This window comes from Balaenoptera acutorostrata, chromosome 12 (genome assembly GCF_949987535.1).
Source record: "Balaenoptera acutorostrata chromosome 12, mBalAcu1.1, whole genome shotgun sequence".
In the NCBI taxonomy this organism is placed as follows: domain Eukaryota; kingdom Metazoa; phylum Chordata; class Mammalia; order Artiodactyla; family Balaenopteridae; genus Balaenoptera; species Balaenoptera acutorostrata.
In genome coordinates, this window is record NC_080075.1 from 32,434,104 (window position 1) to 32,457,719 (window position 23,616).

Sequence of the window (23,616 nt, forward strand, 5' to 3'; positions counted from 1 at the left end):
GGGGAAACTGTGATCATGCTCATCAAATTAAATGAGTCTTGTTAAAATGATGTTTTCATCTTATCATTCCTTTACTCATGAGCCTTCCATGGCTCCCCACTGCCTAGAGGATAGAGTGACCTTGCTGACCGGTGAACTCCGACCTCGTGGTTAGCTTCCCCAAGGGCAGGGGCCGCAGACAGAACCTGGGTCTCAGCCAGATGATGCCACAGCTGTCACAAGCCTTGGTGGCTCGCCCAAGGCACTCATCGGGAGAAACCCAGGCCAGGACCGGGAGGCACCCTACCTGCAGTCACATCACTGCTGGGGACATTGCCAAGAGCCATTCTGGAGTGGCCACCAGCTTCTGCATAAACGGCCACACCAGCGGGTGACAGTCCAGCATAGACCACTCAGAGTGGTCACCAGCCACAGCACAGGGAGGGGTCCTGGAGGCTCCTCTGGGCCCAGTGTTGCCCTCTAGTCGCTGGGTCATGGAGAGGCTCGGGGAGGGGAGTCCTTGCAGAGCCCAGGCAGCCAGGACAACAGGAGCTCAGGGCAACGCGTATTTGCCAACAGGTACAGCCCCGTTTGACTATATTATCAATGAGCACAGCTCCGCTCTCGTCCAGGACCCTGGGGCCCACCCACCCAGAAGAGGCCATGGCTTTCTCCCCAGGGAGCCCTCCCGGGCACTGGCCCGAAGGGGATAGAGTACCATTTGTGAAAGAGGAGGTGAGGTGCCACTGGGAGAGCGAGGCTGTGTCCTGCCGCCCTCCCGCCCGCCCTGCACCAGCACTCGCGCCTGCTTCTGCAAAGTCCCCTGGCCCCAGCACCCTCCAGGTCCTGCCGCCTCCCGCCTCCTCCTGCCCCAAAAGCTCCTGAGATCTTCCCCCCAAAATCCCCAAAAGACCCCTCCTCCAGCTGCTCGGCCCCCACGGAGCCAGCTTTTCCTTCTAAGGGCAGAGCTTACAGGTCAGCCTCCCCAGCCCAGGCCCGCATTGCCCACTGCCAGCCAGTGGGGCACCCTCATCAGCCTCACCTTCCCCCAACCCCTGGTCACCACACCCTCCCTTCCAGTCATGGCAACTCTTTCTGGAAGCATCTGTGAAGCCCTATCCCCTCCCCTTTCATCTACTGCCACCCCCGACCCAGGCAGGGCCTCTTGGCCACACACCCCTCGGCTGACACAGTCCCTCTCTTCCAACAGCATCCCACCCCTCCTTTGTAAAATGTCGCCCTGACCCCGCCACTCCCCCGCTCCCCTGGCCTCGTACTCCTTGCTCCTCCTTCCCTGCCTGCCTTCCCCGCTCTTCCATCTCCCACTGGCCCCCGTGCTGTGCTAACACCCCTGCCTCATCCCAACACCCCAATCTCACATTTCCACCAGGGCCTGGGTCTTCCCACAGCCCCTCACATTCCAGCCCACAGCCCTCTCCCTCCTGGGAGCCTTTCAGAGCTGCGCTGTCCAATACCGGGGCCGCCAGCCGCCTGTGGCTACTTAAAGTTTAATGGATTAAAACTAAAACACAATGAAAATTCGGTTTCTCGGCACACACGGCAAGTGGCCCTCGTTTGGGGGGCACGACCGCAGAGCCTTCCCGCCAGCACACGAGGTTCTGTGCGACAGCCCTGCAGAGAGGGCCCCGCCTGTGCCTCACACTGGCTCCCTGGAGGAGACCCTGCCCGGTGGTCCCTGAGCCCCGGCTCCCACCTAGCCGGGGAACCCCACGTGAGGGGCCACCCAGCCCAGCACAAGTGCTTGCTAACTGTGTGTGAAGTCAAAGCAGCCCTCTGATGGGGAGAAGGGACCGACCTGGGATCTTATAAGCAAGTTAGAGACAGAGAAAACCCAGGCTCCTGACCCACAGCCAAGCACCCTTGCCAGATCTGTCCCCTCTCTCTGCCGTGGGCACAGCACACATGGTGGCAGTTCATTTTTAATTACTCTAAAACAGTTTTCACCACTGCCTGTGGGGTTGGGGGGGAGGCCATCAGCCCCAGCCTTGGGGAACTCCCATCTCGTTGGGGACCCATCCCTCACAGCAGCATCTCCCCTGGGCCCTGGAGAGGGTGGGCAGTGAGGGTTCGGGGGAGGAAGGTGGGCAGACTCACATAGGTGTCGTGGTCGTACAGCTCCACCACGATGCTGGCCGGCTGCTCGGCGATGCTGGCCAGCTCCCCGAAGATCTCGATCTCGTAGAAGATGAGTGTCTGGTCCCAGGTGGGGTTCAGGGTGTTCTTCACCACCACCGTCTTCTGGCTCTGGTGCAGGAAGGAGACGATTGCGTAGGGATCTGTGTGGGCCGGGCACAGAGAAGGGAGACGGGACACAACAGAGACCGTGAGAGTCACCCGCTCAGGAGTCATGCAGCCACAAAGCTGGAGCAGAGCTGTGCCTGCCACTCAGGAGCACCGACGTCCAGGCTGGAGCCCTATCCTGGGGGTACCCCCCACCTCCATCCTCCATGAGGCCAGCCGGTGGCCACCGTGGGAAGACGGGACCGAGGTCCCGGAGAGTGGGCGCAAAGATCCAGAGAGCTTCCCTTCTGGGCTCTTCCCTGGGCTGGTTGCTGGAGGCAAAATGAATAGATTGTGCATTCATTCATTCATTCATTCGTCCAACAAGCACTTACTGACTGAGTGCCTTCTGCATGACAGGCCGGGGGCTAGGTGCTAGGGGCTGAGGATACATTTGGAGCAAAACGGTAATCTATACAAACAAACATAAAACTACAATTTTGATCATGCTTTGTAGAACACATATGAGGTGCAGTGGCGTGTGAGAGAGGGATCTGGCATGGCTGAGTCTGCATTTCAGCAAGCTCACTCTGGCTGCCACCTGGAGAAGAGACTGGAGGGGGCAGAAGTGGGTGCAGAGAGACCAGTTATGAAACTACTGCAAGGGTTCAGGCAGGGAGAGTGGTGGCTTAGATGGGTGGGGGCACTAGAGAGAAACAAAGGGATTCAAGGGCTATTGAGCAGTGGGGGGCGTGAGGGGAACCCTAAGACCGCTGCAGCTCCCTGATGCCCCCAAACTACTTTCCAGCCTATCGGCCCCGGCCATGCTAGCCTGGGACCCACCCAGGAGGCATTCCCTCTGCCTGGTCCCAAAGTATCACTAGAGAAGATTCTAGGGCAGTGGTTCTCAAATGTGAGCATGCAGCAGAATCGTCTGGAAGGTTGGCAGAGACTGCTGGGTCCCACCCTCAGAGACTCCTTCATCGGGTCTGGGGTGGGGCCTGAGAATTGACATTTCTAACAAGTTCCCAGGTGTTCTTGATGCTGCCTTTCAGGACCACACTTGGAAACCAATGCCAGAGAAGGTCCCATGGGACTGAGTGCATGTAATTTGGGACAGGAGCAAAGGGCTTGGAGGAGGGGGCTCCTCCAACTTCTCTCATTAGGGGGCAGGGTCCAGTTTGCTGCCGTTTTGTAAGACTCGACGTGCCAGATGCTGAGGGCATGTGGACAGGGAAGTCTGGGGATGCAGGAGGCTGGCAGCTGGATGCTAGATGTCTGGCAGGGCTGAGCCCAAACGCTCTATCACATGCCCTATACCCTTGGCGGCTTCTCCATCCTGTAGCACCTTGCATCCTCTGCCCCCTCCAGGGCAGCCCCCACGTGACTCAAGAGGGCCTCAGCGCCAGACATCGAGAGCCGGGGTGTCCAACTGCAGTCCTGGGGCTGAGATGGGGAGCTAGCTCTTCCCCACAGAGGGGAGGGGAGCAGGCCAGTCTCTCCCTGGCCATCAAGAGTCCAAGTGGCATGCCACAGCCACTGCACAGGAGGTGGCAGACAGTGACTATCGAAGAGGTGGGAAAGTTGGAGTGGGCAATAGGAGGACTTCCATCAGGGGATGGGGTGGGGGACAGGGTCCAGGATTCTGGCTATTGCTCAAAGCGCTTGTTTTAAGGGCGGGGGGGGGTGGGGGGAATCCGCGTTAGGAAACAGAAGCTGTGGGCACTCACTGGCCGAACAATGCTGGGTTTGCCTAACAGGAGGCAGCCACCAGGCTAAGACCAGCTTGCCAGCCTTCAGGCACAAAAGCACACTGGGGTCAATCCGGGAGGGCTTCCTGTAGGAAACAGGTTTTGAACCTGATTCTGGAGGTAGAAGAGGGCAATGGGAGGCCCTTGGCAGAAGAAGGGGCAGGGGAGACATGCCCACCACACCTTGCCACGCCCACCTGGTGGGAGCCTCCCTGGCATGGGGCTCTCCTCTCCCATGCACCAGCCTGGCAGGGCTGGCCCAAGCCGTTCCCTTCCTGGCCCTGGCAGGGCCCAGCGGCGTCTGTGCATTTAATGAAACCGTCTGGCTGTGATACCATCAGCTCCAAGCTCGGCAGAGAACCTCTCCCCGGTTCCAGTAAGAAAAAGAGGGCGCGTTCCGATAAATAAAACCATATTCGAGAGCCAGCGAAAAAGCCCCTTTTGTTCCCGCCCCCTGTGCTTCCCAAGGCTTTATTTTTATAAGCGCGCGGGCCCCAGACCGACCGCGTTTACACAAAGATCACAATTGCACATTGTGGCGGCCATGCACGCTGTATTGGTGTTGGCAGCGCCCCCCACGCTGGCCCCCGAGCAGGCGACTCCTTCCAGCAGCCCCATCAGAGCAGGCAATGAGCTCAGCACTGGGGGGAAGGGAGGGGGTGGCTTTCAAACAAAAATCACCCAGACCCACACGCTCGCCCCGCCCGCCCGGGGCAGGGGGGAAAAACACACAACAAAGGCATTGTAAGGAGCAGGCCTGGAGGGCTGGGGCCTCAGACACTGGGCTACTGTGTGCTGGGGCCTGGCCTCTCCCCACACAAGGCCCAGCCCCTCAAAAAAAGAGAAACAAGGGGGGTGGGGTGCTGCTGAAGCAAGGTGGGCAGATGAAGGGAAGCCAGACGGACGCACAGACACAAGCCTCTTCCAGGAAAGCCAGGAGGATGGAGAGGCAGATCCCAAGGAGAGGTGGAGGGGAGGGGAGAGGCCAGCTCTTCCCAGAGCCACTCCGGTAGGGGAGGGCCAGCATCAGCCCTCCGGCCTCACCTGCCAAGCCACACGGAGCACCCCCGGGGCTGAAGCTGGATCAGAGCTCTGTGAGGACCACAGGCTGCCCTGGGAGCTCCAGCCAAGAACACACAAGGGTTCTACTGGACTCCATCACCACCGGAGGCCCCAGGCAGGTGACTGCTGGACCTGCAGCCCTGTGCCTGACCTCTGCTGTTCAGACCTTCCCGGAGCTCCAAGAAGGACCCTTCTGCAGTCACAAGACACTAAGCTTCCCTCATGGGCCCTCCCTCCAGCTGTTCAGACCACAGGGCAGGTGTCATGATACCCCTTGTCAGAAGAGGGAGCGTTGCCCCAGAAAGACGAAGTCACTAGCCCCTGCTCACAGGTGCCTGGGACCAGACTCCCTGACTCCCAGTCGGTGCTCCTTCTACCCGCCACGAACACGGGAAAAGAGCCCTTAAGACAGGGCGGAGTAGACTTCTAGTAATCAAGGCAATGCAAACAAAAACTGCAATACAGCAGTATGTTTCCTATAAAATTAAGAAAAATTGTTTAGATTTATAAAACCCAGTGTTGGCGAATATTTGACGAAATAGGTACTCTCCTTTATTGCTGGAAGCAAGTCAGCAACCCTTTGGAAAAGCAATCAGGCAGTATGCCCTGAAAAACATAAAACTGTTTACACCCTGTTTCCCATATTTCTGGGAATCATCCAAATTAACCAAAAAGCTATATGAACAAAGATGTTCACTCCAGCATTATTTGCAATCATTCGTTCAACATACAGTTACTGACTGACCAGCATATGGTAGGTAAGCACAGTGCTCTGAATATGAAGGTGTACGAGACACAGTCCGGGCTCTTAAGATCATGACTGCTGCTTGGAAGTGGTAACTAAACATCAGTTACAATACAAAGCGATGTGCAGCTTCACAGCGGAGTGTTCAAGGTGCTAGGGGTAGGGGCACGCCCTGGAGTCTGGTGGCGTCAAGTCAGTACCCCGAAAGGCGGTCTTCTACACCGAATCTCAAGAATAAGGAGGTAACCAAGGTGGACCAAAGAGAAGGGGGCGGCCAGGCACCCAGCACAGCACTGGCAAAGGCACCAAAGGGCACTCAGGGAACAGCGAGTCTGTCTGAGGGGGGGAAGGGAGCACCCCGGCCCCAGGGAGGAGGACGCAGGCGGGCAGATCACAAACGGCCCTGGATTCGTGCTGAGTGAGCTGGACTGAATCCTGTCCGTCAGTGTTCCCCAAAATGTGTTCTTCGCAAGGCGAGTTCTCGGGGGAATGAAAGAACGCTTAAACACGTTCAACAGGCTCCTTTCCTGCAGCCACCCCAGCCTTCGATGCCACCATGATTTGTGAATCGCTAAGTGTGCAGTGTTTCCCAGTCTCTCTCACTCAGGAACCCTTTTTAAGTGGAGCATTTCACAAGCCTCCAGCACACCTTGGAAAATAGCTTCTTAAGCTCATCGGGAGAATTCCCCCAGCCAGAGCCAAACTTAACAGAAAGCTGTGCTTCAGAAGAGGGGGTGGGCTGTGCCTGGAGTCCAGACAGAGGAAGCCCACAAGCTAGGGCTCCCCAGCCCCACCCAAGCCAGAGTCTGGATCTGGGGGAGACGAAAGCACTGGTCCCCACAGAGGTGACTTCAGCTGTGGGGCACCCATGGTTCACCAGACCTCACTGTGGCCTGGCCTGGCAGCAACGCCCCTCAGGACCACCCAACTAGCACACAGCTTTGACCTGCCTGGAACCATGAGGCCGGCAAAGAGGGCACAGGACCTTCTGCTTTCTTGGCAGACGCTCCACCCCCATAAATGAATAACTTGGCATCTGATCTACTAGCCTTCTCTCATCTTCTTCGTTAACCGAGTCGGGCCCCTGAGCCCACTGACCCATGAGACTCTCAAGGAGGAGTTTCTGGGTGCCTCAAGTTAAGGGCCATGCCCTGGAATGTGAGCTGCCCAAGGGTCCTCCCTCCTGGCGGCAGCTCTGTAGGCAGAACATATGGCTCCCTCAAACCACACCGGTGGTCGCTGGCTGGGGGACGAGGCAAAGCAGAATTCCCTGGAGTATAACAGGGCAAAGGAGACAGCGCCCTCCCCGATCCCCTTCGAGAACCATCAGTCTACAGGGAACAGCAACTCAGCTCTGACCGCTGTTCAGAGCCACAATGCTGCCCAGTAGGTACGGCACTGAGGACAAGTGATTTCTAAGTCCTCTGGAGTCCTATCTTTTCTGTTCAAAGTAGATCCAGTTCGTACTCCAGATGCTCACCCAGCAGTGGCAACCCTATCCCAATATAAGAGAAGTCATTTGAATTAAGCATCATTTCACATTTTTTTATACCTAATCACTAGGCTGGCCACACACACTCATAAGCACACAAGCACAGGCAACACTCGCCCTTCCAGTGGTCCAGAGAATTGATGCCGGCCCTCCACGCAAACCCCACCCAAGGCAAAATCCTCAGGCAGCCTGGATGGCAGTATCTCCACAAGCCTCCCTCCCCGACCGAGTTCAGTGTTATTCAACAAGTGTTTCCTGGACAATTCCTCTGTGTCCCCCACACCTTCAGCCAAGGAGAAGAAATAGACAGAGCACTGGCCTTGTGGCAGCCCCAAGGCCCACCACACAAGGGCACAGCACAGGGTCATGGGAGCCCCACTGGGGGAAAAGCCCAGAGCAGCAAGGTCAGAGCGCTTCCCGAGGAGAGCCCTCTCCGCTGCAGATGCCAGCAAGCAGGCTGGAAGATGACACCAGCGACAGACTCTGTGCCGGACCCTCCCCAGACCCCAGACATTCCTGATTCACACAGGAGTTTCCTCTGAGAAATGCCAGCCAGTGGCCATGCACAGCCTCCAGCCACCCCAGGGTCAGTTCCAGGGGAGAAACTGCTTTGGTTTAGGGTTTGGGAGTGAAAATAAACACTCTGGGTTTTATAGGTTCACCCGTGTTGGCTGCTGTTTTCCTTTCCAGCAGCCGCTCAATCAGGCCTTTCATTCAGAAGCCAGCAGCCTCTGAGGAAGCCCTGGGCAGTGCCCTCAAAGCTCAAGGGATGTTTATTTGGGGGAGGGGGTGGAGCTAGGATGGAAAGTGTGACGTCTCCTGCGGCCCCCGTACCAGGCTGACCCTGCCTGCAGTCCCCAGAGGTGCGGGTCCCCAGGAGGAGCTCCCTTCCTGCAGGGTCCACCCCCAGCCCGGCCAGTGGAGGACAAGGGGCCCTCGACCTGCACCCCACTTACCCACCCCCCCACACACAAACCTGCCGCCTACACCCCAACCTCTTACACCCTCCCCTGAAGGAAGAGGAAGCAAGACTGTGAATTAGGTCACTTCTCTTCTCCTGGGGGTAGGTGCTGATTGTCAGAAAGCATCCTGGCCAAGGTTCCCAGGAAGTCGCAGCTGCAGAGATCTCCCCCGCACTCCCACAAACCCCCGCCACCTGCCAATCCCCATGTGCTTGTTGCTCCATCCACCCTGAGCCTGGCTGTGTGGAGCTAGAGAAAAGGTCACTGAGAGGAGAGGAACACAAGGAAGCACAGCTGCTGGGGAGGAACCAGAGTGGTCCCCAGGTCGGGGAGGAGCAGGGTCCAGAAAGGAGGACAGGTGCCTGGCCATGAGCTGAGTGCCATTCTGTGAACAGGAGGTCACTCTCATAGGAGAACTCAGATCTACTCAAGTAAGTAGCAAGCACTTGGAGTGGGGTACATCACTTGTCAGCTATTTTAACTCAAGCAATTTAGTTTCTTCATCTGTAAAATGGGAATATTAAATGCCTGCTTCATAGGAGAGTTGTAAGGGGTACATGAAAAAATGTCAGCAAAGCGCCTAGGCTCATAGTGAGCACTTAGTAAGTGCTAGTTCTTTAGATATCTTAGTAAGTGTTAGTTCTTTAGAACCTGCTGCAGGTTCAAGGGTAAGTCAAGGTCCCTTCCTGGCGGAGCTCAGAGTCATGGTGGGAAGAATATGACAGAGGTAGATGGCAATTGATTTATGCAGTGGGTAAGGACTCTGAGAGAGGTGCTGGTGAGGTCCTGGCCAGGTGCTGAGGAAACAACAACCAGCTCAGCTTGGGGAAGAGTCAGAGGGCATCTGGGCTGGGTCTTGAAGGATGAGTAGGAGTTCACTGGATTAAAAATAGGGAGGGAAGGCATTCTAGGCACTGAGCACAAAGGCCAGAAATGTGGAAGAATTAGACAAACGTTGACAAAAGTTGGTGCAGCCAGAGCTAGCGGATAGAGGGGAATTAGGGAAAGATGAAACTGGTGAGGTCCAAAGGGGTCAGATCACGAAGGAGTTGTCCACCAGGCTAAAGAGTTGGGGATTTACCTGTTAGTGTCTATGTCTGAAATCAGGGGAGTGACATGACCAGCTGTGTCTGGGGTTGTGTGGAAGGTCACAGGGAGGCCAGGAGATGACTGGAGCATTCAGATAAAAGGGGCAAGGCCAGTGTGAGATGGCAGCCATGATGAGGAATAGGAGGGAACAATCTCCGAAACAGATTCAGGAGCCAGAATCAACAGAACTGGGCACCTGATTGTTACCAACCTGATGGGTGGTAGAAGCGCATTGATGTGATACTAGGACCAAGATGGGAAGTAAAGGGGGGCCTGGATCTGGGGGAGGGGTCCCAAGGAGTTCAGCTTGGACAAGATGAACTGAGGTGCCTCTGAGGCTTCCAGGGGAGACACCGAAAATGTAGCTGGACATAAAGGAACTAAACACCTGGAAGCTTCCCCAACAGGAGTGGCTACTGGGTTGCCTGGGGGACCCCAGTGCCCAGAGAAGAGAACACACACAGAACTCTCGGAAACATCAGGCTTAGGGGGCAGTAGCTGAGTCGGAGCAGGTGCAGCAGCAGGAAGCTGCAGGAGACCAGGAGAGAGGGGTGTCCCAGGGGCCAAGGCCAGGGGGCTTTCAGGAGCAGGGGACGGTCAGTAAAGCCAAAACCTGCAGACGGGTCAAGCAGGCCACCTGACAACCAGGAGGACACAGTGACCTGACAGCAGCCCTCACCTCCACAAACCCAACAAACACAGCGTCCCCCGACCCACCATGGGAGAAGCCCGGGCCATGTTCCCTGTGGTCTGAAGGCCCAATGACTCTTGTTCCCAGCTCTCAGTCCCTGGTCCCTGGCTCTCCTCCCTCCTCCCACCTACCAGAAAAGGAGTCTTTGTCCATCGCAGGCAGATCCCGGGCCTGGTACATGTAGCAGCGTAGATGGTAGCGGTTCCCGTCTGCACCGAGGAAGAAACAGATGCCAAGTGAGGGGTTGGGGGTGAACAAGATCTGGGGCTAGAGGGGAGGACAGAGGATGTCCTTAGAACGGGCAGCGGACAGAGGGGTTGGATGATAGAAACGACACGTGTACGCTGTGCTGGAGTTAGCTGTTCTCAAGATCAGGAGAGCAGACCACAGTCCAAAGGTGGACCCCCAAGTGATGTGTCCTTGGGCCTGGTGACAGCTGGGGAGGTGGCAGAGGAGGGGGAAGCAGTGGAGGGGTCACAGATGATGGGGGCAGTGAGAATGCACAGCGCCTTGAATGCTGGATTTCAGGCTTAGAGTTGACACACACACACACACACACACACACACACACACACCAAGAGACACTGACCCACTAACAAAACACCCAGACTCAGTCCTCCTCAGCCTCCACATATACACCTGACCATGTAACCCACACAAACAGGAACGCAAGGCTACACACTCATCCGTGTCACCCTGGTAGACACCTCCAAACGTCACTTACAGTCAAAGATGCAGGAAATCGTGGGTCTGTTCACGCCAAAGCTCAAGGTGGAGACAGACTTGGAATCTTCACTCCTGTCGTCCACCACGCCGCCCTGGAGATGGAGAGCTGGTCACCACAGACTCTGACCCCAGAGCCTGGGGGTGGCAGGGAGACTGGTACAGAGAGTCAGGTCCCCAGGGTCCTTTAGACAAGGCTCCTCACCTGCCCAAAGCTCTGATTTCACTCCAGGGGAGCGCCTCCCCAGACCCCAGTGTTAAGTCCACAGGGAAATTCTCCCTCTCTAGTGGAGACCAGACGAGCCAGAATGGGATTTTGAGTTGTTCCAGCCTAAGAGGTTAGAGTTTGATAGAAGGAAAGACTCGAAGGGGCTCTCTTAGAGGGAATCCAGTGGGGATCTGCCCGGGGTGATGAGTTAAGGGGAGCCCGAGTCTGGAGGGCCCTGTCTAGCATCTCTGTCCACCCAAGACATCTCTGGACACGGTGCTGGTGCCAGGGACACACAGGCACGTAGCTGGGTCCCCAGCTCTGGGGAGAAGCTGCACTGCCTCCTCCACTGTCTCTCATCAGCTCCCACTGTGCTGACGGTCAGAGGAGGCCTCAGCCTGAGGACAGGGAACAGGAGCAGAGGCAGGGTGGGTCTACACTCAGCCTCAGAAGCTGTGTGTAAACCTTGCCCTTGTTAGCACTGGGCTCTAACCACTGGGCCATAAACCAGCCTCCTTGGACCAGATGCCCCCCTCCTTGGTGTGCTGCTTCCCTCCACCACCACCTCTGCCACACCGCCGCCCCTCATCAGGGATGAGCCCCAGCGGGGACCAAGGCCCCCACAAAAACTGAAAATGTGCCAGTCACACAGCAGCCCGTCCTTCCAGACCTAGCTTTCTGTGATACCAGCTCCACCAGCCTCCCACGGCAGAAGCCCAACAGAGGGACTGCCCGCTTCCTCTGCAAGCCCTCCCCCGCTCCCCACACTGTCACCTGCCCCAGTCCCTCGCCAGTCCCTCTTCCCAACACACAAGCATGCACACCCTTGAAAGAAAACCCCGGCCTCCCCTCCCGTGGCATTTTCACCCCGCCCAGGCCCACCCAGAGCAGCCACTTCCCAAGGCCACCCTGCCCTCCACCTGGCGGCAGCCATTTCCCAGGAGTCTCAACCTCTCCCCAGGCCCTGCAGCTACATCTTCGTCCCACCCCCACAGATGTACGGCCACCTAGGTGCTCCTCCTCTCCAAACCATGCCCACCCTCAGGGCCTAGCCCCAGACCTCCAGTCCAAGAAGCCTCCCTGGGTGCCCGTCCACTGGCTTCCGATCAGCCCGCACCCAGGACCAGAGCCAGTTGCATTACCCACACTCAGGACTCGGCTCCCGGCCTGAAGCCCTCTATGGCTCTCGCCACCTGAAGGGTCCTGGTCAGACCCCCAGCGACCTGCTCCACCTTCCCCCTCCAACACCAGGGCTTACTTGCCCCAAATCCAATCGGGCGGGCCACGCTCCCCAAAGCTCATCTTAGCACACCCAGGGAAGGCCTGCCCTGGTCACTCTGTGTCGACAAGGAAATGCAGCCTAAAGGCAGGCAGAGTCATCCTCTGCTCCATCCCACAAAAGGGCCCATAAAACATATACGGGGGAAAGACATGTTCATCCGCTCTCCCAGGGGACCCACCGAGGTCTGGCTACGACTGGGTGCTCTCTGGCTCCTAGCACAGGACACCCCCCTTTCTGACAGGAAGATACAGTGACCCCCCCCCCTTTCCCTTGGTCACAATTTCAACACAAGCTCTAGAATCAGATTCCTTGGGCTCCAGTTCTGGCCCTACCATTTACTAGCTGTGTGACTTTGGGCAGGTTGCTTAACCTCTCTGCACAAGTCTCTCTATAAATTTGGGATAATTCTCCAGTATCTATCTCAGAGTTGCTGGGATTGTTAGGAAGATAAATCCCATGTTGTGTTAGCACACCACCTGCGGAGGTCATAAACCATGAAGTTACTAACTGTGCTCAGGGGTGGTATTCATATACCCCAGATTCGTTCAAAATTATTCCAGGAGCTGGAAAAGTGGACATTTCAGTGCAAAGGCACAGTCCTGGGCAGAAATCAAAATCGGTCAGTCAAGCAATCAACCTCTCTCCACACACACACACACACACACACACACACACACACACGCGCGCACGTGCACGCACACACGTGCACACACACGCGCACACATACACACATGCATGCACACAGGAGAGCAGGACAACAGGGAGGGATGCAGACAGGTGAGAACCCAAAGGCCACAGCATCTGCAATCTTCCCTCCTGGCAGGCGTGGGTCCCGGGCGTCCTGGGTTCCCGCCAGGAGAGGCCTTGGGCCCAGCCTCACAGCTCTGGCCCTGCCGCCACCCACACCAAGCCCAGCAGCTAGTAGCTCTGGTCGGAGGGTCTACGAGGCCGCATGTAGGGCCGGAGCTGGGGGCCCAGCAGGCCACTCCAGGCATGAGGTACAGGGACGCCAAGGAAAGCAGGTCAGGATGCTGGAACCAGGGTTCGGCCAGCCCCCAGGTGCCACGAGGCTTAGTGCAGGCAGCTCAGGGCGCCTTGGTCGAGGGGAGGGCAGGCTCTGTAGCCCCTCCACCTCACCCTGGCCACACATATGCCCCACACCAGCAAGTAGGGCGCTGAGGTGAGCGCGGGGAGGGAAGCCGCCTCCGGCTCCCACGGGCCCCGTGATTCCTCTCTCCCACCAGGCGCCTGCAGGGACCTCCACGCTTGCGGGCTGCCTCCAGGGCACATGCCCACTCAGCGCGCACCTCCTCCAGGTGGCCCCCCAGCCGCGTCCCGTCAGCAGCGGTCCCACCCAATGGCCTCTGTCCGGGGCTTTGGCAGCGCTTTCTGGGTCTCTGTCCAAAGGCAGGGCCGCCTGCCTGTGATGCAAAAAGGTGTCCCCCTCCCTGGGATTTCCACAAGGCTGAGGCCAGGTACCTCAGGCCCAGCTCAGTCCTGGCCCACAGCAGGCCCTGGCACCAAGAATGACACCCTTCAGAGGCAGAACCAGCGCTCCCTCGGGGTGGCCCCGAGGGGCTGCCGAGGCTCCTCCACCTGTCCTGTCTCCAGAGGAGGGGCCCACAGCCGCTCCCCCCGGTCCACAGGGCCTCTGTCCGCCCCCACCCCCATCTGCCGCCCTTGCGTGGCCCTGCCTCCGCCTCCCCTCCCCTCCCTGCTCAAGGAGACAGACAGGGGTTGCTGGGAAGAAGCTAGGAGAACCAGGACGACACACACACCTAGAGTCCCCAGTAAGTCCAGTCCCCGCCAGAGGAGCCTCAGCCCTGCAGTCAGCCAGGTTCCCAGGCTGGGCAGAATTCCACCCACACAGCAGGCCAGCGCCTTTACATCCTCTGGCCCACTGGCCCTCCCAGGGGGGGACTTGGGCTCTCCACGCATCCCCTTCAGACCTTAGGAGCAGAGCAGAGGCCGGCCCCCCTCCCAGCCCGGCGGCAGCCCCTGCGTTGAGTCTCCAGCAGTCAAGATGCTCACTCCCAAACACCACAGCCTGCTGCCTCCACACTCAAACCAGCTGAACCCCCAGGGTCCCCTTTCTCGCCCTCAGGCCTCCTGCACACAGTTCTCTCTGCCCTGCTCTTTCCCTGGCTTTTTCCTCAGACATCCAGTCTCACCTTCAGGGTCACCCTGCAAGGATGAGTTAGGTACACCTCCCGTGTGCTCCCACAGAGCCCCAGATTTCCCCCTTACTGCATATATCACCCTCCATTGTAAATGGAGGTGATGAATGAACAGGTAAATACCTGTTCACTGTCTGCCCCTCCCACAGAGAGTTCTGTGAGGTTCCCCCCATGTACCCAGCATCCAGCAGAACCCCTCACACACAGCGGGTGCCCAATTAATAATTAGAGAATGAGTGAATGAATGAATGAGCACACACCTTTCTGGGGAGAGCTGATGACAAAAGCCAGGTCAGGGGATCAGCCTGTGCGTTAACACAGATAATCCAATGCCACGCTTTTTCCACTTTGAAGCATATTTTTGGCTTTCACACGTGGACATACATGGCTCACGTTTGGGGAATTTCTCTCAAAGCAAACAATGAAGTCTCATGAAAAGCTGATTTGGGAGCTTCTGGGAAGCATCGCCCTCCCGTCAGCCTGTCCCTCTGACATGCCACTTGTGTTTATTGAACACCTACTTTGTGCCAGGCCTTTCCCACATTCGAGTTGGAAAATAGGTATTGCTGCTTGTGGAGACATAAAATGTCACCTCCCCAGAGAGGCCTTCCCTGACCAAAGGTCAAAAATCATGTTCACATCCACACCGTCACATACCCCACCCCACACAACCCAACCCCACATAACAGCCCTGTCTACTCTCATATTCAGCTTTACTGTTCCTCATAGCACGTATTACCCCACACATTTGCTATATTAACGTTTTTGTTCATTGTCTCTCTGGCTCCGTGAGGGCACTGCTGTGTCCCCAGAACCCGCTACGATGCCTGGCACACAGAAGCCCTCAGCAAATATTTACTGATCAAGGAATAAAATCCAAGTTGAGCCCCAGTCTCTGTAGGTGCCTCTCCTGTCACATCATCACCCATTTTCTGGAGGGAACTGTTTGGGGCTAAAGGAACTTTCTGGGCCGAGCCTGACTTGAGGGAAGCACCCCCTGAGAAAGCGATGATGTGGGCAGAGGGGAGAAGAGAGGGTCAGTGGAGGTGCAGCAGAGATGCTGTCCTTAGCATCTATCGTCACAGCAGAATCCTGCCGACACCTTACCACCTTACAACAGGGACTGTCGCTGCCTTTGTTCTCCAGACGGGCAAACGACGGCACACAAAGGCCAAGCCACTTAACGATTGCGTGGAGGAAGAGCGGCCTGCATCTCCCTGACATTGCACAGCATGTGCATAGAGTAGACGATCAGGGCGACTCATTCATTTTACAGACCCTGAAGCTCCGACATAGAGAACATCAGGCTGCCAGTCCCCGGGCATCGGGCTCCATGTCAGGCACCAGGAAGGGGGGTGGGGGGCAGGTGCCTGGAGCTCACAGTGTGGGTCGGAGGAGGGTAGCTGGGGGTGCCTCAGGGAAGCCTGAAACTCAGATTCCTCACTGTAAAGTGGCCATCGTGGTAACACTCAACTCGATGGGCTACTGAGGAAAAGGCAGGGGTTTTCAGCCTTGGCACTACTGACATTTGGGGCTACGTAACTCGTTGCTGTGGGAGCTGTCCTGTGCATTGCTGGATGTTCAGCAGAATCCCTGGCCTCTACCCACTAGATGTCCATAGCTGCCCCCTCCCTCTGTTGTGACCACCAAAAATATCTCCAGACATTGTCAAATGTCCCTTGGGGGACAGGGTGGGGGATAGAAATTGTCCCCAGCTGAGAACCACAGGTGGAAATTAAATGAAACGTACCCACAGCCCTTGACAGGTCCCTGGCACATAATCAGCATTCATCTCACCAGTTTCATGCTGAACAATACCTTCCCCCGCCTTAATCCCTGCCCTCTGGCTTTAAGTTTGGAATTCATCACCATCCCTCTGCCACAGGACCTTTGCACTGGCTGTTCTCACCACCTGGAATGCCCTCCAGACAAGCTAACTTGAGCTCTTCCCTCAACTCAGTCATCACTGAGGCTTGGACACTTCTTCGACTGCCCTGCCTTTATCAGCAGCCCCTACCCAGCCTCTCCTAGCATCTCTCCTGCATCCATCTTTCCATGTGTATAGGTAAGGCATGCACGTTCCTTTATCCCCTGCACCTGACCCCAGTGTCTGGCACTTAGTAGGCATTCAATGAAGATTTATCGCATGAAATGAATCACCAGCATCCCCGCCCTAAGGCATGTGCACAGCACTCAGGCCTTAAGTCCCAGGGAAAGGGACAGGAAAGTGTGCATCAGACAGCAACCTCACACCCTCATGGGGCTCAGGGTCAGATGCCACCAGAAAAAGAGAGAGTGATGTGGGCTCACTTACACCCCAGGATGGGGCCATTTGTGGGGTGGAATGGAACAGGGTGGGCCCTTGGAAGGTCCCATTCAGGAAGGTTTCCCGGAGGAGGGGAAAGAAGAGGGGTGCTGGAACAGGGGGAGCAGTGACACGCTGGAGGTCTGCCCCCCTCCAGAGCTTAGGGAAGGCTCGGCTAGAGGGGCAAGGCTGGGGCAGGGCGAGGCCGGGAGCGGGAGGGCTGGCTTCCCTCTGCTCTCACTTGGTGCCCTGAGCAGAACCAGGCTGCAGGGGTAGCTAAGGGTCTGGTTTCCACCCACCCACCCTTCACCCCCACTCCGCACTCACACTCTTCCCCAGCCCCAGGCCAGGCTCGGGGCATTGAGTTTCCCACAGTCACATTCCTCCCTCCATAGCTCATGCCGATGTGACTCGCAGGCCGGGGCTGGCAGCCACGCGGTCTGTGGCCACGCACTTGGTCTTGTGGCTAGCTGTGGGAGCGATCCTGCTGCTTGCCCAAGGGGACTGGGGGGCCTCCAACCCGCTGTTGCCCCGCTGGCAGCCACGGCTCCCTGGAGGTGCCCGAGCTCAGGAGGGTGAGGAACTCTCCTTCCCAGATGCCAGGGCTCCCCAGGGGTCCCCCGAGCCAGTGGCCAAGCCCACCTTCTCTGCTGAGAGCTGACCTCCCGGGACCCTGGCCGCCACACAGGGAGGAGGTGGGCAGGTTCTGGGAAAACAAGGAGTCTGTGAAGGGGACTCCTCGACCCACCTAAAGTGGATCCAAGACCGAGCAGCAGACCCCTGGCGTTTCTGAGATTCTTTCTGCACACAGGCTGTCACACACATGCCTCCTCCCTCTGGCACTCCCACACGGGGTCTAGAGGTCTGGTTCAGGATCTATAAAGCGGAGGCACCGAGGAGACAGAAGGGGCCAGAGCAGAGGAGGATGCAGCAAAAGGACACAGGCTGAGCAGCGGGGCTCCCCAGGGCTGAGTAAGAGGGGGACAGAAACACAGAAGCCACACTCACGGCGGTCAGGAAGAAATGGAGACTCGGAGGTAGCTCCAGGGGCCACCAGGGCACGCCCTGCCCCAGCGGAGTCAAGCATATCGGTTTCAGGGGCCAGCCACCCTCCTCGCCTTACAGGAAGGACTCAATTCCTATGTCTGATGGATCCAAAGAGCACAGGTGACAGAGCTGACAGGAGGGGTGCCACTATGCAGAGCCCCAATCTCTTTCTTTATGTGAACAAGATCAGAAGACCCCCGAGAGCAGCAGGTGCTGGAGCTGGCTCTCAGGGCTCATGAGAGATCATTAAATTTCCAGCCATTTGCAAGCCATTTGTTAAACACAGTCACTTGTAAAAATTAAATCATATAAATTTGTAATTTCAGAAATTATTTCTAAAACCAAGGTGATAAATATTCAAACACATCACTTCCAAATTCTTCCACTACCTTTTACTGTTATCTTGCTCCCAAGGTGATTTACATCTAGAGTATCTGTGAGGTGGAAGTACTATATAAACACTATATAATGGTGTGCTACTGCCCATCTCCTCCTATCCCCACATTCTGTGATCTCACGTTGAGACCTTGCAATTGACCATGGCAGGGATATTTATACCATATCAGCAAATGCTACAAGTAGAGCTGGATTTGTTCTCTGGATTTTTTTTCCGGAGAGCCAGTTGTTAAACGTCGACCAGCACAGGCAGGCCTCGGGTGACCTGCCAGGATCTCTTCTTCACCATCGGCTCTGCTGGGACACCCAAATAACAAATGACAATGTAGAGAAGAGTGCTATAAACCTGTGCAACCCAGCCATTATCCATAAGATTTTTCACAATATTCAACCAAGGAAACACCACTAAAATAATTATTACTTGTTTTCTCTGTGCCTCAGTTTGTTTCTCTGTAAAATGGGAGCACTAATAAAATCTACCTCAGGATTATTGGGAGGCCTAAATGAGATAATACATGAACAGGGCAGAGGGCACTGCCTGACACACAGCATATGCTCTAGAACGGTTGACAAACTTTATCCATAAGGGGCCCGAGAGTAAATACTTTCACCTTTGCCAGCCACGTAGGCTCTGTTGCAACTACTCAGCTGCCGTAGCAGCAGACAGCAGCCGTAGACAATGTGCACATGGATGAGCATGGCTGTGCTGATATAGCCCTGTTTACACAAAAAGGCAGAGGGCCAGACTTGGCCAGTGGGCCATCATTTGCCAACCCCTGCTCTGTCAGGGGAGGTGGTTATTTTTGCTGTGTTGTTATCACCTCCATCTGACAAGTGAGAAAACTGGGACCCAGAGATTCATGTTTTCCTTCAGGATGCATGGGAAATTTGCTGGTAGAGCCCGGGATCTCCCAGGACCCCCGCAGGGCTCTTCCCAGCTCCTGCTTCCCCATCAGAACTCAGCACCTGAGCAGGGATCTGAGGCAGGACAGGACTGAGTGCCAAGTCAGGGCCCCGGAGAGCCCACACCCATGTCACTGCCCTGACTGCCCTGGCCTCGGCTTCCAGGGAAACCCCACACAGGCCCACAGGCCAGGCCAGAGGAGAACCCTGTAAAAGAGAAAACTTGGGAACACACAGCCCTCTCTTCCTAATCAGGGCTGATTGCAACCTTAAGTGGAATAGCAGGCGAGTGTGCAACCCCATTTAATTTACAGCTGGAGCCAGGGCTTGAGAGCAGCTGCGAAACTCCTTGCAAAGCTACCGGCCAGCCCCTGGGGAGCCTGGGAGTGGAATTAGGAAACCTGGAGAATCCACAATGCCACGTGTGGGCTGGCACGAGTGCCTGTGTTTGCATGTGCCTGTGTGTCCCTCTAGGCTTTCCAGGTCTCTGAAGTCTGCAGAGGACGCCCGAGCAGGTTTTAGGCCATGCCAGAGTGCCTCCGTCATCAGGACAACTGTATGTCCTTGTTTGCCTAGCTTATGCCTATTTTCCAACATGACTTTTAATAGTGTCCAGACCAGACAATAAATTATAAGGTCACCCTAGCCACTGTGTACACAGACCCTCATGCGTGTATAATGACACACAGGGGGCACAGTAACACACACAGTCCATGCTTGCCTGTGTGCTGGCATTTTGTCTCAGGTACACAGACACACAAGTTTCAGTGGACGCACGCAGGCTTCAGTATCCAAATCTTGGGTGAGATAGACCCAGAGTCCACATATTTAGAGGATTTACTCAAATGGTCCTTCTGTGTAATCCTCCGGGGGCCCTCAACCTGCCCCGTAGCACAATGCCAGGTGTGGAGCAGGTGCTTGATTAGGACATTCAAGAGACAAGAGCCGCCTTCCAATGGCCCACAGACCCAGCCAGGGGTCTTGATTACTTAATAAGGCAAACCCCTTTCACCTCTCAGGTGCTGCCCTTGCTCAAAGAAGCCACTCTAGGAAGCATGCCTAGGTGCCCCGCACACCGGGATTTCATCCAGGTCCAGAGGTGGCCCCTCCCCCACCCCCCACATCTGACCTCCTTTTCAGCCAGTTCAAATCCCAAATTCCTCCTCTCTGGCACCAGCGTCTCCCTGACCCCCTTCCCAGCACTTCCGACTCCCAGCTGCCCTTCCCTGCCCCCTGACTGGGGCTGGGGATGCCTGTCTCTGTGGGTCCTTGGCACTTCAGGTCAGGACTCAGGCCCCTGCCAACCAATTGGAGGCTTCCTGGCTGGGGGCAGTGGTGCCAACTCCCCTCTAGCTGCCCAGCTGCTTCAGGGAGGCCAAGCTGCCTGGCGACAAGACGAGGAGGGGGATGCATCCAGCCGAGGGCTCCAGCCAGCCGCCCATGACGCTCCCTGGGACCCCACTCAAGGGTCCTCTATGGGGGAAGGACTTTATGCCCTCATAGCAAGTGGGGGGATGAATCTGGGGAGAGAGAGCAGAAGAGCCTGCTCTTCTGGCCTTGGTTCTAGAACCGACTCATGCCGTGCCACTGGGCAAACTCCTTCTCAGGCCTCAGTTTCTTCTGGGGCTACATTAGGGGCTCAGAGTTGTTCTAGAGCAGCACTGTCCAACAGAACTTTCTGTAGTGATGGGACTGTTCTGCACTGTCCAATATGGTAGCCACTACCCAGGCGTGGCTGTTGAGCTCTTCGAACGTGGCCGGTGTGACTGGGGAACTGAATTTTCTTATTTTAATCACTTTAAATGTAACTTTAAATAGCCACACCTGGCTAGTGGCTTTCATATTAGACAGTGCAGTTCTGGAACCTCAGTCTCCCCAACTGTAAAATGGGTATAATCATAGAATCCAGCCTTCTGGGGTCCCTGAGAGGATGAAATGAGACAATGCACGTACAGCTCTCAGCCTGGTCTTCGGCACGAGGTAAAATAGATTTCTGTAATTCTTACCCTCTTTGGGATCCTAGATTTTCTTGAGAATTGGAGAAAACCATGGACTTTACATCAGAATTTACCCACCACAGACACACACATGCACACTGCACACACACGCATATCACACATGTGCACACTCCACATACATCCATACACACATACACATCACACACGTGCTTACACATCAGACACACGTGCACACACAGATCACACATGCACACCCACAACTCTGCATCCAATTTCAAGCAGCACCAAAGCCAGATGGCGAGTGCTTTCGAACATGAAAGTTCCTTCCAGCTCTAAAAATCTCCATGACTAGGAGCACATGTGGCCGAGTCTCCATCTCCTCTTCTCCCTGCCCAGGCTCAGGCATCTCAGAAAACCCTTCCAGACACGCCGGGCCAAGCACAGAGACAGGGCTCTGGAAAAATCCTCGCGCATGGAGGGCAGGCCCAGGGCAAGGGCCACAGGATGGATTCTGTGAGCTCATCCCCGGCAGCCGTCACCAGGGTTCTCAGAGAGGCCGGTGGCGTCAGGAGGGGGTGACTGGGTGGACGCCGGCGGTGGCGGTGGCGGCGGCAGCGAGGGGTGTGGGGCAAGGAGAGGGAGGCTGGATGGAACACGCTATAATAGCAGCTTTGTGCTCCGCTTCCCAGCTCCCTGGGAACGCCAGGAAGATTATGAAACCCGGTGTCTTTGGGAATGCCAGGATATTAGCTGGAAAAAGAATAATACGAAAATAAAATAATGCTCGGGATGGAGACAGCAGACGATTAGCAGACAGAGCCAGGGCCTCCCGCTCCGCAGAGGAAGCCAGGCTTGGCCCCGGCAGAAGGTTTCAGGGAGAGGCTGCCCGTGCTAATGAGCAGACTGGGCCTGCCTTCCAGTGAGACGTCTTCAGGAGGGGAGCTGGCAAGTGAGGCCCAGCTTGCTGGTGGACGTGTGGGCCAGGGGACGGGCAGTAGGAGGCAAGGGGGCGCCACAGGCCTGGCCCTTGCGCCCAGACGTCCAGAACTGTCAGATTACCAGGAAGCCCACCTGGCCACCACCCACAGTCCTGGCCTCCTCCAAGCTCTGCCTCCCCAGGTCCTCCTCCAAGAAGCCACCCTCATTAGGCGCTGTCACTCTGGAATGACCCTTAGTCTGCCCTCTAGCACTTCCGAGATGCAGATTCTGTTGGGTTTATTTGCATTCACACGTGAATATCCCTCTTCCTAATCAGACAGGGGTTTCCCATGAGCCAGGCCTCCACTATCAGGTGGAGGATCACTGGAAGAAAAGATCACTTTCTCCCCACAAGGAGCAGGGAGAACATGCCACCTGTCCCTGCCTCGCTCTCTAGGGCCCTGGTGACACACCTCCAGTCAGGAATAGACACCCCGCCTCCCTCAGAGAGGCACCCGGTAGTGGCCGATGTGACTGCCTCCCTCATCTTCGGGATGCACTGTGCACCCGACATCCTTGTTACTCAGAGATGGTCCTTGGACCGGCAACATGGGCATCACTGGAGGCTGTTAGAAATGGAGACTCTCGGGCCCCACCCAGACAGCAGGTCAAGAGCATGCGTTTTAACAAGATCCCCAGATGGGCCTTATATTCATTAAAACTGAGAAGCACCTCTGTACATGGGTTATGTCCTTAATCCTTATGATGGACCCATACATGTAGTGACATTCATAAGTAACAGAGTCACTAAAGGGACAAGTGACCTTTCCACAGCTGAAGCAGAGGAAGCAGAATTCAAACCAAACCAGTGCCATTCAGAAGCCTCACCCACCCCACCACACTCCCGCCAAGTGAATCGGCAGGCATCAGTGACCAGTGGGCAAAGGCCAGTACCCAGAACAATAGATTGGTCCTGGCACCCAGAAAACCCAACCATCTGCCCCAATGATGCAGGGTGGACTCTAGCCCCAATGCCTTGCTGGAGCATCAGTACATCCCAGGATGAAGGACAGCAGACTTACGGATGGGAACCCAGGCCATCCTTGGTCCTGGCAGGAAGCATGTAAAGGTGACCATGGAAGGAGAGAGTGTGCGTGTGAGCACGCGTGGTGATGGGGGCTCATTTGCTCAAGTAGAGTGGTCCAGACAGTTTCTGTCCAAAGGGCCTGTGGTCCTGTCCAAGTGCTGGTCACACCTAAAGACTGTGTCCAACTCCAGGTTTGTGGATCCAGCCGTTCTAACCACTGTCTGCCTCTGGCTCCCTACGTCAGCAAAGTTCCCCCAGGACTCTGGGCTTCACTACTTTGGTTTCTTCCACATTTCACAGGCGAGTCCCATCTGCATCACAATCATTCACCTTCCCACTTGACATTTGATTTCAATGCTCCCTCATGACATTTTTCTCCCACGTAAAGAATAAACGGACTGGTTTCTCTGTTCTGGGAAATGGCCCTCTTCATTCTCCCGGTCACCGAGCCATGAAAGCTTGGCAGTGGGTCCGCCAGCCTTGCTCGTCTTCTTCCCCTAGATCCTTGCCAGCCCCAGAGCCATCCACGCTTCCATCCACGGGTCTCTGGGCACCTCCGGCCTTGCGCCCTCTCTCCTCCCAGCCCCCTCGCCTTACAGC

At 56.3% G+C, this 23,616-nt stretch overlaps 1 protein-coding gene across 15 annotated transcripts in view; it reads right to left on the minus strand.

Annotated features, from left to right (window-relative positions):
* DYSF (dysferlin) overlaps window positions 1–23,616 on the minus strand; it is a 234,093-nt gene that overhangs the window by 86,527 nt on the left and 123,950 nt on the right. For all 15 annotated transcript variants that reach the window (XM_057558086.1, XM_007175528.3, XM_007175525.3 and 12 more), the window contains 3 exons: window positions 10,737–10,830; window positions 10,144–10,221; window positions 2,095–2,276 (listed from right to left, as the gene is read on the minus strand). In XM_057558086.1, the coding sequence (XP_057414069.1) occupies window positions 2,095–2,276; window positions 10,144–10,221; window positions 10,737–10,830 (354 nt within the window). The remainder of the gene's footprint in view (window positions 1–2,094; window positions 2,277–10,143; window positions 10,222–10,736; window positions 10,831–23,616) is intronic.